This window comes from Triticum aestivum, chromosome 3A (genome assembly GCF_018294505.1).
Source record: "Triticum aestivum cultivar Chinese Spring chromosome 3A, IWGSC CS RefSeq v2.1, whole genome shotgun sequence".
Taxonomy (NCBI): domain Eukaryota; kingdom Viridiplantae; phylum Streptophyta; class Magnoliopsida; order Poales; family Poaceae; genus Triticum; species Triticum aestivum.
The window spans coordinates 18,193,786-18,209,845 of record NC_057800.1 but is presented as its reverse complement, the minus strand read 5'-3'; the positions used below and the strand labels follow the sequence as shown (position 1 = coordinate 18,209,845).

Sequence of the window (16,060 nt, the reverse complement as noted above, 5' to 3'; positions counted from 1 at the left end):
ATGGGAGGGAAATTAGTGGGAAAGAGAACACGCCAGTCCCTGACAAAACAACCTGTAAGTCTAGTATAACAGCTCTGTTGTCCTCAGCTCTTGGAACATTTTTCGCCCGTCTTCCATATTCAGGAGAGAACTGTACTGAGAATGGCTCATTAACCACGTTTGACGCGTCTAGTGCCACTGATCCTCATGTAGGTTGAGGTCGAGCCGTCGACGTCCAACGCCGAATTCCCAAGTACACCTTTTGGTCGTGTGGGTGGCAAGGGGTGTAGCGGCGCATGGTTCGGGCTAGCGCTCTGCTTTGGTAGTGTCGTCGTTCAGAACTGGATCTGGAGCTTGTGCCTGTCGCGGTGGTCCTTTCTAACGCGTGGTGTCACCAGTAAGCTGTCGGGTGAAAGCTCATTGCTTTGATGCCGACGGTGGTGATGCCCGCGGGTGCCACTCTCCTCTTGAGGACGGCGTTGTGGTTCTGCTCTCCCTGTCACGATTCCGGGTGAAGACCCTCGTCCGTCTCATACTCAGCAGCTCGTGGAGCTTCGGTCTCCTAGGGTGTTGTGGTGTTGTATGCTGGCCTACCGGTGTTATTTTTCAGCAACGTAGTCACGTGCCTTTATGTTATCTAGTTATCTCAGAATCTGCTTTGTAAGGGGCCACCCCACTACCTTGTGTTGTTTGGCCATGTACTTTGGTTTTGTTTTTTCTATAAAGTGGGGTGTGAGCCTCTTTCGAGAGTAGTAGGCAATTAGCTCGATCGGTCTATTATATAAACTGAATTTTTTCTGCATATGATACTGACAAAGTTCTTCTGTTGGAAATGGAGGGTTGGATTAGAATTATAATCAAATAGGTTCAAAACAGGAGATGACAGGAGGACTTTTACATCAATACTTTGCATATTCAACTTTTACTTGTCTTAAACTGTCCAAGATAAGCAACCACTTTCTCTCTCCTCATGACTTCTGTTCCAATCTATTCCCCTTGAAATAGTTATATAGTGCATCAAAGATCTATATATACATTCAAAAGGAATACATAATTTCTGTTTTCTGCATGGATATTTTATATGCTTATATGTTAGCGTTTTACCATACATAGGAACAGAATGAAAGAATCTATTTACATAATGCATCATATAAGTGAATTTAAAGAATACGCAATCGATCTAATGAACTGGAACTTGTATATATACACCATAGGAATTGCACCGTGAGTATGAACAAATTGAATGGTAAAATTAGATCAGTGCTACAGTCAGCACAAACATTAAGCGCCATAACTTGCATTTTATGCAACATAGTTATTACAAATCCATCACTTGCCCTGGTAAATAATTGGTCGACAGACATTGCTCGCTAGAATTGCAATTTGCTAACAAATGATTGCCCAAAGGTCCATCCCTTTGGCACAACGTTATTGAACACAAGTGTATGTCCATCTGTGTTGGTTAGTCTGAAGGAGAGCATCTTTCCGGTGAGGTTCGCCAGCGAGTGCCAGTTAGCACCCCAATTGCGTGCCATTGGCATCTAGTCTTCAGAGTCAGAGCTATTGACATCCATGGATTTGATCGAGCCTGCTGCAGCAACATTGCTCACAAGCACAAGATTGAAGTAATCGTGACCATTGATTCTGAACCTCACACCACCCCGCTTCACGCACGGAACTCTGCATTTGTATGGCAGTGGTATAGAAAAAGTTAATGTCATGTGCCTCCGGTGACTCTAGACTAATTTTTAAACTAATAAGAAGCGCATATATACCTTTGGTACATGACGGGGATGATGCCACCTTTATAAACACCAATCTTCTCCCAGGCCGGCTGGGCCATGTCGAAGTGCGGCCTTGGCGTGTTGCACCAGCCGCCGTTGTCATTGGGGAGGGCATCGTTGGGCGGGCAAAAGTTCGTGGCCGTGACGGTGACCGTCACACCAGGCTTGCAAAACAATGGGTCCGCGCGCTTGCGGTCGCATGCTATCTTGTAGCACTGCCCGCACGCGGCGCCGTCATTGAACAACACGGTGCTCAGAGCCACCGTACGCGTCCCGTAACCTTCAGCGAAGAGGTTGCCGTACCCGCATGCGCCACCTGCAATATATAATACACATTGCAACTGTTAATAGACAGAAGAAAAAGATGAAGCAGGCATGCACGCACTAGATAGATATAGTGGCGTGACTTGACTGATTACCCATTGTGTCAGAGGCATCAGCACCACCATAGAACGTTGCATGCGCCTTCTGCCAGACGAACGGTTGCGGGGATGGCGCAGTTGCGGTGTCCGCAGCCGCAGACAGCAGCAAACTGCCGACCGCCAGCAGCACCACTGCAACAACTCGAGCTCGAGCCATATCTATGGTTGCCCTCGAAACTTCACAACTTATGATATATGTAGCTGATCCGAAAACTGGAGCGCGCAAGCTGATGAGTACGGTCTATATTGATTTGTCGCTGATGGTTGTGTGGTGATGTGGTGCTCATAATCTCACGATCGTTTGTTTATATAGTCTTCACATGCGGTTGATTCTTTCGTACGTTGCAAGGCCACCCTGATTGGTGAATGAAGCAGCTAGCGTGCAAATGTGCCTGGCCGTGCAGCCGTGCCATGGCTTGAGGGCCTATATTTACGTATGCGCAGACACATTCCTTGAATCATACTACGAGTAATCGTGTGCTGCACCTGGTCCTTAACGTCGGCGCGGCTGCGGTATCTGATGATTAGGTCGTGAAGAAACCTTGAGTTGTCAGTAAGGTACATCCATATGCATAGATCCTTTGAATCCATCCATTTTTAATGTATGGTCGACAAGAAATTGAATATTCATCGGTTTGTTCATGTAGATCGTAAATTCGTAATGGATGCCAAACCAGGCAACGTTCAAGAATTTGTAAAATATCGGTAAAATCAGAAAATGTGCACAGATTTAAAGAGATGTTCTCAAGATTTAAAATGTACATGTATTACAAAAAATGTTGTCGGATTTTATTTTTAAATCTTGGATATTAAAAAATGTCCGTGATTTAAAAAAATCATAAATATTTAAAAAAAGGAACTAAAAAACTATGTGCATAATATTTTGAAAAGTACAAAGGAATTTGAAAAAACCGATGGAAGGCACCGCTCGCTTGATTGTATGCTACTTAATGTTAAGAATAATCTTAATTAGTGTTTGCAAATTATTCCGCTTTAGAGTCAGCTTTCTGCATTAAAGAACAGGAGATACCCATGCGATTTCAGTATTATATTGGAGATCACAGAGCAAGCTAAAGTGTAATTTACCTTTGTGCATGAAGAGAGGAGAAGTAATCATGATTCTGTTAGATTAGCTTCTTTTTTTTTTTGAGCGAGTTAGATTAGCTAAATATGCTCTAGAACTTAGTATTGTAAGCTATCCTATGACACTAGTAGAAAAAGGGTCAAATGTGAAGCACATTAGTGCCGGTTTGAATTTGAGCCGGCACTAATGTGTCCATTAGTGCCGGTTCCAACGGCTAGCCGGGCCGCTCTCATTAGTACCGGTTCCCGGCGAACCTTTAGCACCGGTTCGTGCCACGAACCGGTACTAATGAGAGTGGTGGCAGGATGTTGTCAGTCTGGGGCCCCTCCAGCACCTTTAGTACCGGTTCGTGTCACGAACCGGTACTAAAGGTCGTCCTACATAAACCCTTCGTCCACCCGAGCTCGCTCTGTTCTTCCCCTTTCCCCTCCCTCTCTGTTCTTCCCCTCTTTCTCTCGAGCTCATCACACATTTTGCCCAAAATTTATCAAGATTTGAAGGTCCCCATCGATTCAAATGATCACAAAGGTTAGCAACTTTGTCCTTTCATCTCTCATTGCTAGATTAGCTCTTGCAATGCTTTATATAGTGTTTAATTTGTGAGTTTAGTAATTTGGGAGGAATTATATGTGGTAGTATTTGATTTATATGCAAATTGAGGTCAAAATAACACTTAGTTTGCATATGTAGGTGTGGTTTACTTAGTGCCTTCAAAATCTCCGCCGTAACCACCGTCGATCGCCCGCACCGTCCCGTCGCCGGCACCACCTTGTGGTGAGCCTCTTGTTCATGAAATTTTATATAAAAATTGATGTTTGTGTGATTTGGATATATAGTTACTCGTATAATTATCTTACCCGTACGTTGTTTGTTATACATAGTGCCATGGTTTTGATATCCGTCCCCGTCGGCTCTCGTCCTTGTTATGATTCGGATGTGGTATATATATTCTCTTTTAAAACTAGTTGCATTTCGTGTTTATGACAAATTATGCCCATCAAGTTGATATAGATATTTTTTCTAGGAGGTATGTAAACCGGAAATTCCAATCGATCCTATTGTCGAGAGATTAAATTTAGTTGAAAGAGAAAACGAGTACTTGAAAGAAAAATTGAAAAGAATTGAAGGGGAGAAGATGGAATTGGAGTTGCATGTTGCCGATGTCTTCGATGATCACAAGATCAAGATGGAGAAAATGCTCTTGAAGATTAGAAAGATTAGAAAATATGCCATCGATAGTGAGGCTTGGTATCATTATGCTGTTGGATCAATTGTTACCTTAGTTGCAATCTTGATCGCATTTGTTGTTGCATTTAAATCCTTTAGCTAGAGAGTTATTTGTTTGTTGCATTTAAGTGTTGTATGAACTTTATGTATGAACTTGTATTAATTTGGTGTTTTTGGTGTTGTGTATTGAAGATGATCCGACAATGGATGTACGATGACCGATGCTCTCCCGAGTTCATTAATGGCATGCAAACTTTTCTGCTTGCGGCTGAGGCAAACAAGCGGGCGGATGGTTTTATGCCTTGTCCATGTGCTGTCTGTAAGAATGGTCTAAATTACTCTAAGTCAAGAACCATTCACGTCCACCTGTTTAAGTCCGGTTTCGTGCCCCACTATAATGTTTGTACCAAGCACGGAGAAAGAGGGGTTATGATGGAAGACAATGAAGAAGAAGAGGACGACGACAGCTATCCTGGCCATGGGTTCCCTGAATACGATGATACAACAATGGGGGAAGAAGCTGAGCTGGTAATGTGGGAAGAAGCTGAGCCGGCAATGCGGGAAGAAGCTGAAGAAGAGGCATCAGATGAGCCCGTTGATGATCTAGGTCGGGCCATTGCCGATGCAAGGAGAAACTGCACAAGTGATTTGGAGAAGAAGAAGTTGCAGCGCATGTTAGAGGATCACAAAAAATTGTTGTACCCGAATTGCATAGGTGACAAGAAAAAGCTGGGCACCACACTGGAATTGCTACAATGGAAGGCAGAGAATGGTGTATCTGACAAGGGATTTGGAAAGTTGCTGGTAATGATAAAGGATATGCTTCCAAAGGACAACGAATTGCCCGAGAGTACGTACGAAGCAAAGAAGGTTGTCTGCCCTCTAGGGTTAGAGGTGCAGAAGATACATGCATGCCCTAATGATTGCATCCTCTACCGCAGTAAGTACGAGGATTTGAACACTTTCCCGGTATGCGATGCATTGTGCTATAAGATCAGCCGCGATGACCCTGGTGATGACGAGGGCGAGCGCCCCAGGAAGAAGATTCCTGCCAAGGTGATGTGGTTTGCTCCTATAATACCACGGTTGAAACGTTTGTTCCAAAACAAAGAGCATGCCAAGGCGATGCGATGGCACAGAGAAGCCCGTAAGAAAGACGGAAAGTTGAGAGTACCCGCTGATGGGTCGCAGTGGAGAAAAATCGAAAGAAAGTACGGGAAGGAGTTTGCAGATGATGCAAGGAGCGTATGGTTTGGTCTAAGCGCAGATGGCATTAATCCTTTTGGGGAGCAGAGCAGCAACCATAGCACCTGGCCTGTGACTCTATGTTTGTATAACCTTCCTCCTTGGTTGTGCATGAAGCGGAAGTTCATTACGATGCCAGTGCTCATCCAAGGCCCTAAGCAACCCGGCAACGACATTGATGTGTACCTAAGGCCATTAGTTCAAGAACTCTTACAATTATGGAATGGAACGGTGTACGTGCGTGGGATGAGTACATGGGGGAAGAATTTGACCTAAAGGCGTTGCTATTCGTGACCATCAATGATTGGCCTGCTCTCAGTAACCTTTCAGGACAGATAAACAAGGGATACCGCGCATGCACGCAGTGTTTGGACGATATCGACAGTATATATTTGGCTAATTGTAAGAAGAATGTGTACCTGGGACATCGTCGATTTCTTCCGAGCAGGCATCCCGGAAGAAAGAAAGGCAAGCATTTCAAAGGTGAGGCGGATCACCGGACGAAACCTCGCCACCGTACTGGTGCTGATGTACATGATATGGTCAAGGATTTGAAGTTGGTCTTTGGAAAGGGTCCAGGTGGACAACCTGTTACGAATGACGCTGACTGACGCGCACCCATGTGGAAGAAGAAATCTATATTTTGGGACCTGCCCTATTGGAAAGACCTAGAGGTCCGCTCCGCAATCGACGTGATGCACGTGACGAAGAATCTTTGTGTGACCCTGCTTGGCTTCTTGGGCGTGTATGGGAAGACAAAAGATACACCTGAGGCACGGGAGAACCAGCAACGTATGCACGGAAAAGACGGCATACATAAGGGTCATGCAAGCTACACTCTTACCAAAGTAGAGAAGGAAATCTTCTTTGAATGCCTGCTCAGTATTAAGGTACCATCTGGCTTCTCGTCGAATATAAAGGGAATAATAAACATGGCACAGAAAAAGTTCCAGAACCCAAAGTCTCATGACTGCCACGTGATTATGACGCAACTGCTTCCGGTTGCATTGAGGGGGCTTCTACCGGAAAATGTTCGATTAGCCATTGTGAAGCTATGTGCATTTCTCAATGCAATCTCTCAGAAGGTAATCGATCCAGAAATCATACCAAGGTTAGAGAATTATTTGGTGTAATGTCTTGTCAGTTTCGAGTTGGTGTTCCCACAATCCTTCTCAACATCATGACACACGTTCTAGTTCACCTATGCAAAGAGATTAACGTTTTGGGTCCTGTATTTCTACACAATATGTTCCCCTTTGAGAGGTTCATGGGAGTCTTAAAGAAATATGTTCATAACCGTGCTAGGCCAGAAGGAAGCATCTCCAAGGGCCATGAAAATGAGGAGGTCATTGAGTTTTGTATTGACTTTATTCCCGACCTTAAGCCGATTGGTGTTCCTGAATCGCGGCATAAGGGAAGACTGGATGGAAAAGGCACGCTAGGAGGGAAACAAATAATATGTATGGACGGACATTCTCTCACTGAAGCACACTACACAGTTCTACAGAATTCCGCCTTGGTGGCTCCGTATATGGATGAACACAAGAATTTGCTACGCTCCAAACACCCGGAGCGGTCTGATGACTGGATTACACGTGAACAAACCAGGAGTTTCGCCAGCTGGTTGCAGACACATACCATGCATGACACCTCTATTGAAGATGACCTGTACTTGCTGTCCCAGTTACCATCTTCGAATATAATGAGTTTCAAAGGGTACGAGATAAATGGTAATACATTTTACATGATCGCCCAAGATAAGAAGAGCACGAACCAAAACAGTGGTGTCCGCTTTGATGCAGAAACCAAGACGGGAAAGGAAACATATTATGGTTATATACAGGACATATGGGAACTTGACTATGGACGTGGTTTGAAGGTCCCTTTGTTTCGGTGCAAATGGGTCAATATGACACGAGGTGGGGTAACGGAAGACCCGCAGTACGGAATGACAACAGTGGATCTCAACAATCTTGCCTATGTAGACGAACCATTCGTCCTAGCCAATGATGTGGCACGGGTTTTCTATGTGAAGGACATGTCTACCAAGCCGAGAAAAAAAAAGATAAGGAAGCGAATGCATCGTACGATGAGCCAAAGCGACACATAGTTCTTTCTGGGAAGAGAAACATCATGGGAGTGGATGACAAGACAGACATGTCAGAAGATTATGAAAAGTTTGATGAAATTGCTCCATTCACAGTGAATATTGACCTGAGCATCCCGTTAAATGATGAAGATTTTCTATGGTTACGGCGCAAAAGGACACACGCGAAGAAAAAGTTTCACATCCAAAGATCTGGGATGTGATCGGCTTCTCTATCATCACTTTGTTCTGTGTTTCACACCCAGGAGGGAATCTCTGTAATAGTTAGGGTAGTTATGTGTTTTGGCATTTGAAACGCGAAGAAATTTTATGTGCAAACAAATTCTTTCATGCCTTTACTGATTTTTAAAGTTAAGTTATTCACAAACTAGTGATTCACACTAATTTCAAATAATTCAAAATTTAAATTATTCAAATTTGAAAACTACGAGCACTAACAGAAAGTTTGTAATTTTTTGTACCTAAAGCAAAAATATTCACAAAGAAACTCTAAATACACAAAAAACAACTCAAAAATAAATAAAGCAAAAATAAATAAAGCAAAAAACAAATTAACAAAAAGCCCGTCCACTGGGCCAGAGCGGCCTGCATACGACCAGAAACCCAACCTGTTGTTGGGCCAGGATGCAGGCCCGCAAAGGCCCAGTAGGCCCACAGGGCAGCACAGAACATGTAGGCCCAGTAGGCCTGCTTTGGAGAGGAGCTCAAGAGAGCTACCGCACGGGGGTTTATAAACCAGTGCGGACACCCCTCGGCTAGCAAGGTGGGACTAAACTTGCCGCACCGCACCTGCGCCAGCGCACCCCCTTTAGTACCGGTTCGTGGCACCAACCGGTACTAAAGGGGGGCCTTTAGTACCGGTTGGAGCCACCACTCGGTACTAAAGGGGGTGCGCTTCCCGCCGCTTGGCCTGGCCAAAACAGGCCTTTAGTACCGGTTGGTGGCAGGTCCATCCTATATAACTAAACGCTTCAAAAATTTCAGTTTCTCATCTGCTTCTTCTCCTCTGCCCTGTCGCTCGCCGCCCCTGTCTCCATATCCCTCGTCGCCGCCCCCGTCACCACCCCGTCCCCGTCGTCGCCGCCCCGTCGTCCCCGTCCCCGTCGTCACCGCCGCCCCATCCCGGCCCGTCCCGCTTCGTCCCCGTCCCCGTACGTCGTCGCCGCCCTGTCCCCGTCCCCGTCGTCGCCGCCCCGTCCCTGTCCCCGTCGTCTCCATCCCCGTCGTCGCCGTCCCCGACGCCGCCCCCCGTCGCCTCTCGCCTCGCCGGTGAGCACACACACATATACTTTTTTTTAGTTTTTTAGTTATAGAAATAGTTATAAAAAAGTTAGAAATTTTTCTTTTTTAGTTATAGAAATAGTTAGTTATATAGCATTGTTAGAAATGTTATAGAAATGTTAGAATTGTTAGAAAATTTTCTGTTTTTTAGTTATAGAAATAGTTATAAAAAAGTTAGAATTGTTAGAAATTTTTCTGTTTTTTAGTTATAGAAATAGTTATAAAAAAATTATAAATTTTTCTTTTTTTAGTTATAGAAATATTAGAAATGTTATACAAATGTTAGTTATATAGAAATGTTATAATTTTTTTTTTCTGTTTTTCAGTTATAGAAATATTAGAAATGTTATAGAAATGTTAGTTATATAGCATTGTTAGAAATGTTATAGAAATGTTAGTTATATAGAAATGTTACAAATTTTAGTTCTCAAAATCCAATCATTAAAAAAATGTTACTTTTTGCGGGCATATAGCTAGTATTTGTTCTCGACGATGCCCGGCCCGCATCCTCGCCGTCGACCCGTCCGCGATGACGTCCGGCTGACCCATGTCCGGGACTGGGCTCCGCCGGGCTGGCACTGGGAGGTGCTGCCTGGAGGGGCACGCCGCTTGATGAGGAACCTGGCCCCGGGTCCCGTCGTCGACCCTGATCTCGTTTGGTGGCGTTCGCGTGGGCCAGTTTCGGTGCGGAGGGAGCCGGCCCCGCCGGAGGTGGTACGTCGCCGTGTCAGGGAGGAGGACGAGCACGTCCATCGCTACATGGTTGCGTTAGAGGGCGGCAGGTTCTCCAATACCTGGCAGTTTCTTCAGGGATCTCACTTCAGCTATGATCCTGTGAGGGTTCCTTCTCTTTGGGTGTCCACCTCCCGCGCTGCAGGAACCGCGAGTGTCCTAGATTCTTCTGTAGTATTCGATCTTTATTAGCTACCTAGCCAGTGATGTATTCGATATATAATATTCGAGACGATGTATTCGAGATTATATATTATTCGAGATTATATCTATTATTCGAGACGATGTATTCGAGATTATATCTATTATTCGAGACGATGTAATTTGAATGCTAAATTGTTTTATATTTCTTTTGGATTAGTTAAATAAAAGCTATGGCGGACAATACCGGCAGAGAGGGAGAACAGGCCCTGTTCGATATGATACGCCATCCTCGCGGGCCAGATGATGATCAGAATGAAGAAGATTATGACGGCTCCGAATTTCTAAACAACACCGGGGAGGGTGATATGATATTCGATCGCGACGACCGAATTGATGAAGTCATGAACTATGATTATGATGATGACGAAGAAAATGTTGATCTTGAAACAACAAAGACCGGCGAGGTATATATATTTATATAAGCAGGCATCTGGTGATCATCACATGTTTTAAATGACTTGAAGATATATTAACGAATCGATCTTTCTTCTTTCAGCCATCCGGATCGAGCAAATCTTCGGGCAACAGGACGAAACGAGGCCCGAACAAAAAGTTGAAGGAGGGCGTAAAGTACAATATCGAGGCAATCAGACCTAATGGCGAACCATTAGCGCCTAAGAAGATTGCGGACAAGTTCGTTCGTCAGTGCGGAGTTCTTGTGAAGGACCAACTCCCGATATCCCTTCAAGAATGGAGAGAGCCAGCAAAGCCACGTCCAGATCTTACTTTTGTCGACGACAGACAAAAAGGTCTGCTTTGGGATACTCTCATGGAACATTTCATCCTACCAGATCATTTCACATAAGCAGATGTGCAGAAAGTCAAGGACGCTGCTCTTAGGAAGATGGCGGTTTCATTCAAGAACCACAAGAATCGTGAATGGGACAAGTACGTCAAGGGAGGAAGGAAGACTCCAGTATTCGAGGGAACACTAGAGAAGCAAAGTGCTCATTGGGACGATTTCGTGAAATTCAAGGATTCGGAATTAGCTAAGGAACGGTCGAGAATAAACAAGAAGAATGCCGAAAAAAAGGATAAGTTTCATAAGCTGGGGCCAGGTGGCTACGCGGTGGCAATGCCTAAGTGGGATAAGTTTGAGAAAGAGATGGAGGATGCAGGTGTCACTCCGGTTACTAGGAGCTGGCCCCCCAGGTGCAGGACTTGGTTCTATGCGCATGGGGGGAGTTGGACCCGAAGACAGGCAAAGTTTCGACGAAGGCATGTCTGAACGGAGCCGACGATGCGATACTTGTTGCAATAGAAGAGGCTCAATCGGGGGTGTTCCAGCCCAACAGAGAGAACGACGAGCTTACGCGTGCTCTGGGAAATCCTGAACACCCGGGAAGAACACGAGGCAAGGGCGCTATTCCGTGGTATGAGGGGTTTTCGGACTGGAACGCCAACTACAGAACCCGTGCGAGAAGGAAGATTGCGGAGGAGAAGAAGAGGAAGATGGAGGAGGAGCAGAGGAAGCTGGACTATGAACGCCTTCAAGGCCTAGAATCAAAGCATGCGGACTTGGCAGTCAAATTCCAGCGGCAGCAGGAGCAGATCGACTCACTTAGCCATTAAAGGGGGTCTCAACAGCTGCAGCAGATACTGGATGATCCAGCATTGGATAGCACTGCCCCATCCATGCCGAGAAGCAGCGTGGGTTCCACCCCGGGTGACGCAATGCTGAATAGATACCCTGTGGATTACATCATGGAGAACACTAACTGCGAGCTACACTTCAAAATGAAGAACATATTCATGAAGGTGGCGGACGCCGTTGCTTTTACAAATCCCCCCGAGGCAACCTTCTATTGCAACCCGATTCCAGCAGGCTATGCTCGTGTCTTGGTTGATGAGGTGGTGGACCAATATTCGGGGCTAGAGCTTGACATTCCTGGAGGTGACGAGGAGCACACACTCGGAGAGGCCAAACATCATATCATCCTATGGAGAAAGGATTGCATCATCTTTCGAAGGCCACCGACACCGCGTCAGCCGACTCCTCGTCGAAGTCCGCCACCGAGTTAGCAGACTCCCGCTCCTGCAAGTCCACCAGCGCGTCAGGCCACTCCTCCTCCTCTAAGTCTGGCAAAACGTCAGGCCACTCCTACTCCAAGTCCGACACAGCGTCAGACGTCCACTCCTCCTCCAAGTCCGGCACAACTTCAGGCCACTCCTCCTCCAAGTCCGGCACAGCTTCAGGCCACTCCTCCTTGTCCAACTCAGCCCCGTCAGTCGTCTCCGCCGCCTCAGCAATCGCAGAAGAGACACCCCGCAGCTATGGTGTGTAGCGGTACGAGTCGAGGTAGTACAGGAAGTACAGGCGGAGGCAAGCGATATAAATATGGTCCAAGCAGCCTCGTGCCTCTTCCTCAGAGGGCTTACGACAGGACCGAGGAGCAAACCAATGCCATAGTGCGGGCAGAAGTGGACGCCCATTTTGGACCGAAACCGCCACCGCCGCCAAGGGAGAAAGTGCCTGAGGAAAAGATTGACCACTTCATTCGTATGGCTCAACCACCAGCTCCCAAGCCTGTTGACACAGACTATGAGCGCCACATCAGGAAGTTAAATCGAGCACGTCTACAGAGAGAGGCGAGCTCGAGCTCGAGCAAACAACAAGCAGCTGTCAAAAAATGCGGGAAAACCGTTCCCCAGCTGGGAGAACAGGCGGCGCAATCGATCCCCTCGCTTATTGTGCCAACAACACGTGAGAGTACACGCGCCCAATATTACTGTGGGCAAACAGTTTACGTTCCGGAGGTGGGCAATGTGGTAATAACCGAGGAGCATATAACGCAGGCTAAAATTCTCAACATCACTGTTGGACAACTCCTCGAGATCGAGCCCATGCCTGTGCTTAGAGGGGAGGAAATAAAACGGAAATATGTCCGGGGCGAACCTTTGGTCAAGCCAGACGAGGTCAAGAAGCTCCCAACGAGAATGTATGAATTGCATCAATGGTACATGGACATTACCAAGATTTCCAATCGAGAGTCCCTCATGGTGGAAGTTAAGAAGGATCATTACTACCATCAGAAAGTTGTGGCCGTTGAGTATAATGAACTGTTACAGTTATACAATCAAGACGCACTCGACAAATCTATCGTCAGTTGCTATTATCTGTAAGTGATTTCTTTCTGTAATTTAAGTCTCAAGCTAGCTGTAGTGATCCTTTTGATCAATCATTACCTGCAATTATCCTCACTATATTCTTTTCTGTGGTATTATGCAGGATGAAGATGTATGAAATGAAAAAAAGTGGACGCTATGGCATTGGGTTCATTGACCCAAACACCGTTAATGAATACACATGGAAAATAGATGCATATCATGAAAAGCATGTAGAGGACAGCATGCTAGAGTTCTTGAAGCGCCTCAAATACAATGAAGATATACTACTTCCTTACAACTTCCAGTGAGTCACACTGTCTTGTACTACAAATTCTTTGTTTTTGCCTACTAGCTAGCTACATGTTTTTCCTTACATATGCCCGCTTAATTAAGACATGCAAACGTGTGTGCATGCAGATTTCACTGGATCTTGTGTATCATTAAAGTTGACGCCGGAACAGTTGAACTACTGGACTCACTACTTAAAAAACAAAGCGACTACACCATCTTGTTTGGGATAGTCAACAGGTAATTTTAATCATTATTAACTATATATCTCGGCCTATTTAGTAATTTGTCATTTCCTGATATGAACTATTTAATAACCCATTTATTCATTTTCTTTGTCGGCGGGCAGGGCTTGGGCAAGATTCATCAACGTCACTCCAGGCGAATGGAAAGAAAGACTGAAATGGTTTCGACCCAAGGTAAGTAATTAAGTAGTACTAGCTAGCTAGCTAGCTGCCTTCTCTTTAACTATCATGCTTGATTAATTATTATCTGATCAAATTCCATTCTCGTAAAGGCCCTGAAGCAGACACCGGGGACTGATTTGTGTGCATACTGCGTTTGCGAGAACATTTGCATGATGGCATCCGAAAGGAGCAGATCTCAAAGACAGGAATGGGTACGTTTGTCAGAACACTATTCATAATTTTTACACCATTATCGATATGTAGTCACACAACTAATACACATGCATATTGATCTCCTTCTTAACAGTTCACAGAGGTGTGGGAGAAGCTCCTACAAACGGAGCAAGTACAAGCACTTCAAGAGGAAATAGCGGGATTTTTGCTCGACCAGGTCATAGATCCGAAGGGAGAATACCATTACCCGTTACCGCCTCCATGAACCACTTCCAATTGTCATCGTGCTTCGAAGGCACCAATTAGGCTAATGCCACTGGCTCCGAAGGCAACATTGTAGGAGAAATTGTATATATATAGTATGTATGTGTGAATTAATATGGTGGTTTGTGAGACATTTGATGATATATATATATATATGATCGGTTCTATACTAGAAATTCTATTTATATATATGCATAACGTGTACAATGTGTAGTATCGTAAAATACCAGCAAACAAAAAAGAATTAAATGGAAAACACAAAATTAAACGAAAAAGAAATCATAAACCCAACCCCCCAACCTTTTAATACCGGTTCGTTTCACCAACCGGTACTAAAGGGCTCCCTGCCCCCGGAGCTGGCTCGTGCCACGTGGTCTCCCTTTAGCACCGGTTCATGCTGAACCGGTACTAAAGGGGGGGGGGCTTTAGTGCCTACACTTTAGTGCCGGTTACAGAACCGGCACTAAAGGGCCTTACGAACCGGTGCTATTGCCCGGTTCTGCACTAGTGTGAACACCCCAGTTAATGTATAAAATTCAGTAAAGTTTTCCCTCACAAGAAAGTAGACTTGTTAGACATGCTTCCTTTGGTAACTATCCTTAGGGAGAGAGGGGCATAGTTAAAATCAGGGGGAGGGAGATTAGTGGGGCAGAGGACATGTCAATCTCTTGCAAAACAACCCTTACAAAACAACCCGTAAGAGCATGTCTAACTGATCCCCTATAATTTAGAGGAGGAAACGGATCTAAGAGCATCTCCAGCCGTTCGCCCCTCTAGGGGCTAGAAAAAAGTGCCGGTTGGGGGCGAACCGGCGATATTTTCGGCGTGGGGGCGATCAGATTTCCAGCCGCCGCCCCCAGGTCGCCCCCAGACGCACTTTTTGTAAATATTTTAAAAAGACATTCGGCCAAAATTGGCAAACACGACATAGATTCGGCGATGTTTAGGCGTTCCATAGTTTTTTACATATGAAAAACATAAACTCTACTAAAAACAAAAACAAAGGCCTATCGCGCCTACAGGTCGAAGAACTTTGCCCACGCCTCATAGTCGTCGTCGTCGCCGCCATCATCGTCCTGCTTCTTCACACGACCGTCGCTGTTGGACCCCTACCCGGGGTCGCCCTGGCGGACTGGTTTGGCCGGCGGAGGCGCCTCGTCGTCGCTGTCCTCAAGGACGACGACGCCTGCCTCATCGTGGCAATGACGCCATGCGACGATCTCCTCCAGGGCGCGGCGCTGCCGCGCCCAATCCTCCTGCGGCCACTTCATGGCTGCCTCGTCAGCATGCTCGCTCTTCACGGGGGCGAGCCCCGGCTCCGTCTTCGTCTTGACGAGGCGGGACGTAGGAGCCGAGGAGGCGCGGCCACCCTCGTTAATGACGAGGGAGGCGTCGCGGGTGCGCTATCCTAGCGGCGTTTCCATGGGCTCGGCCTTGACGCGGCCAGCGCCGGCGACCCGGAGGAGTGGGAGGAGGATCAAGAGGAGGAGGACCCGCCCAACATTCTCCTCGGCAGCCATGGGCCGCCACTCCGGCGGGGGGCCAGGGCCGCCGGGTACTCGAGCGGAGGATCGTTGCCGCCCTCGAGGTACTTGAGGATGGCTTGGAGCGAGCGGCCGGGGGCTCTGATGAAGCTATGTACCTAGGGTAGGGGCACGGACCTGTCCAAAGGAGCCCTACCCTAGGACATCCCTAGGAGAAGTCGCCTTTCAATCGACTTGAAGGTATCCCACTCAACGGATTCAAGACACTCG

General features: G+C 46.2%; 1 protein-coding gene across 1 annotated transcript; it reads right to left on the bottom strand.

Annotated features, from left to right (window-relative positions):
- Nucleotides 1-1,206: 1,206 nt before the first annotated feature.
- LOC123057608 (expansin-A24-like) lies at nucleotides 1,207-2,435 on the bottom strand. The gene is made up of 3 exons (XM_044480543.1): nucleotides 2,183-2,435; nucleotides 1,755-2,079; nucleotides 1,207-1,659 (listed from the first exon to the last, which is right to left on the bottom strand). The coding sequence occupies exons 1-3, from the start codon at nucleotides 2,340-2,342 to the stop codon at nucleotides 1,521-1,523; spliced, it is 624 nt and encodes a 207-aa protein (XP_044336478.1). The 5' UTR covers nucleotides 2,343-2,435; the 3' UTR covers nucleotides 1,207-1,520.
- Nucleotides 2,436-16,060: the final 13,625 nt, after the last annotated feature.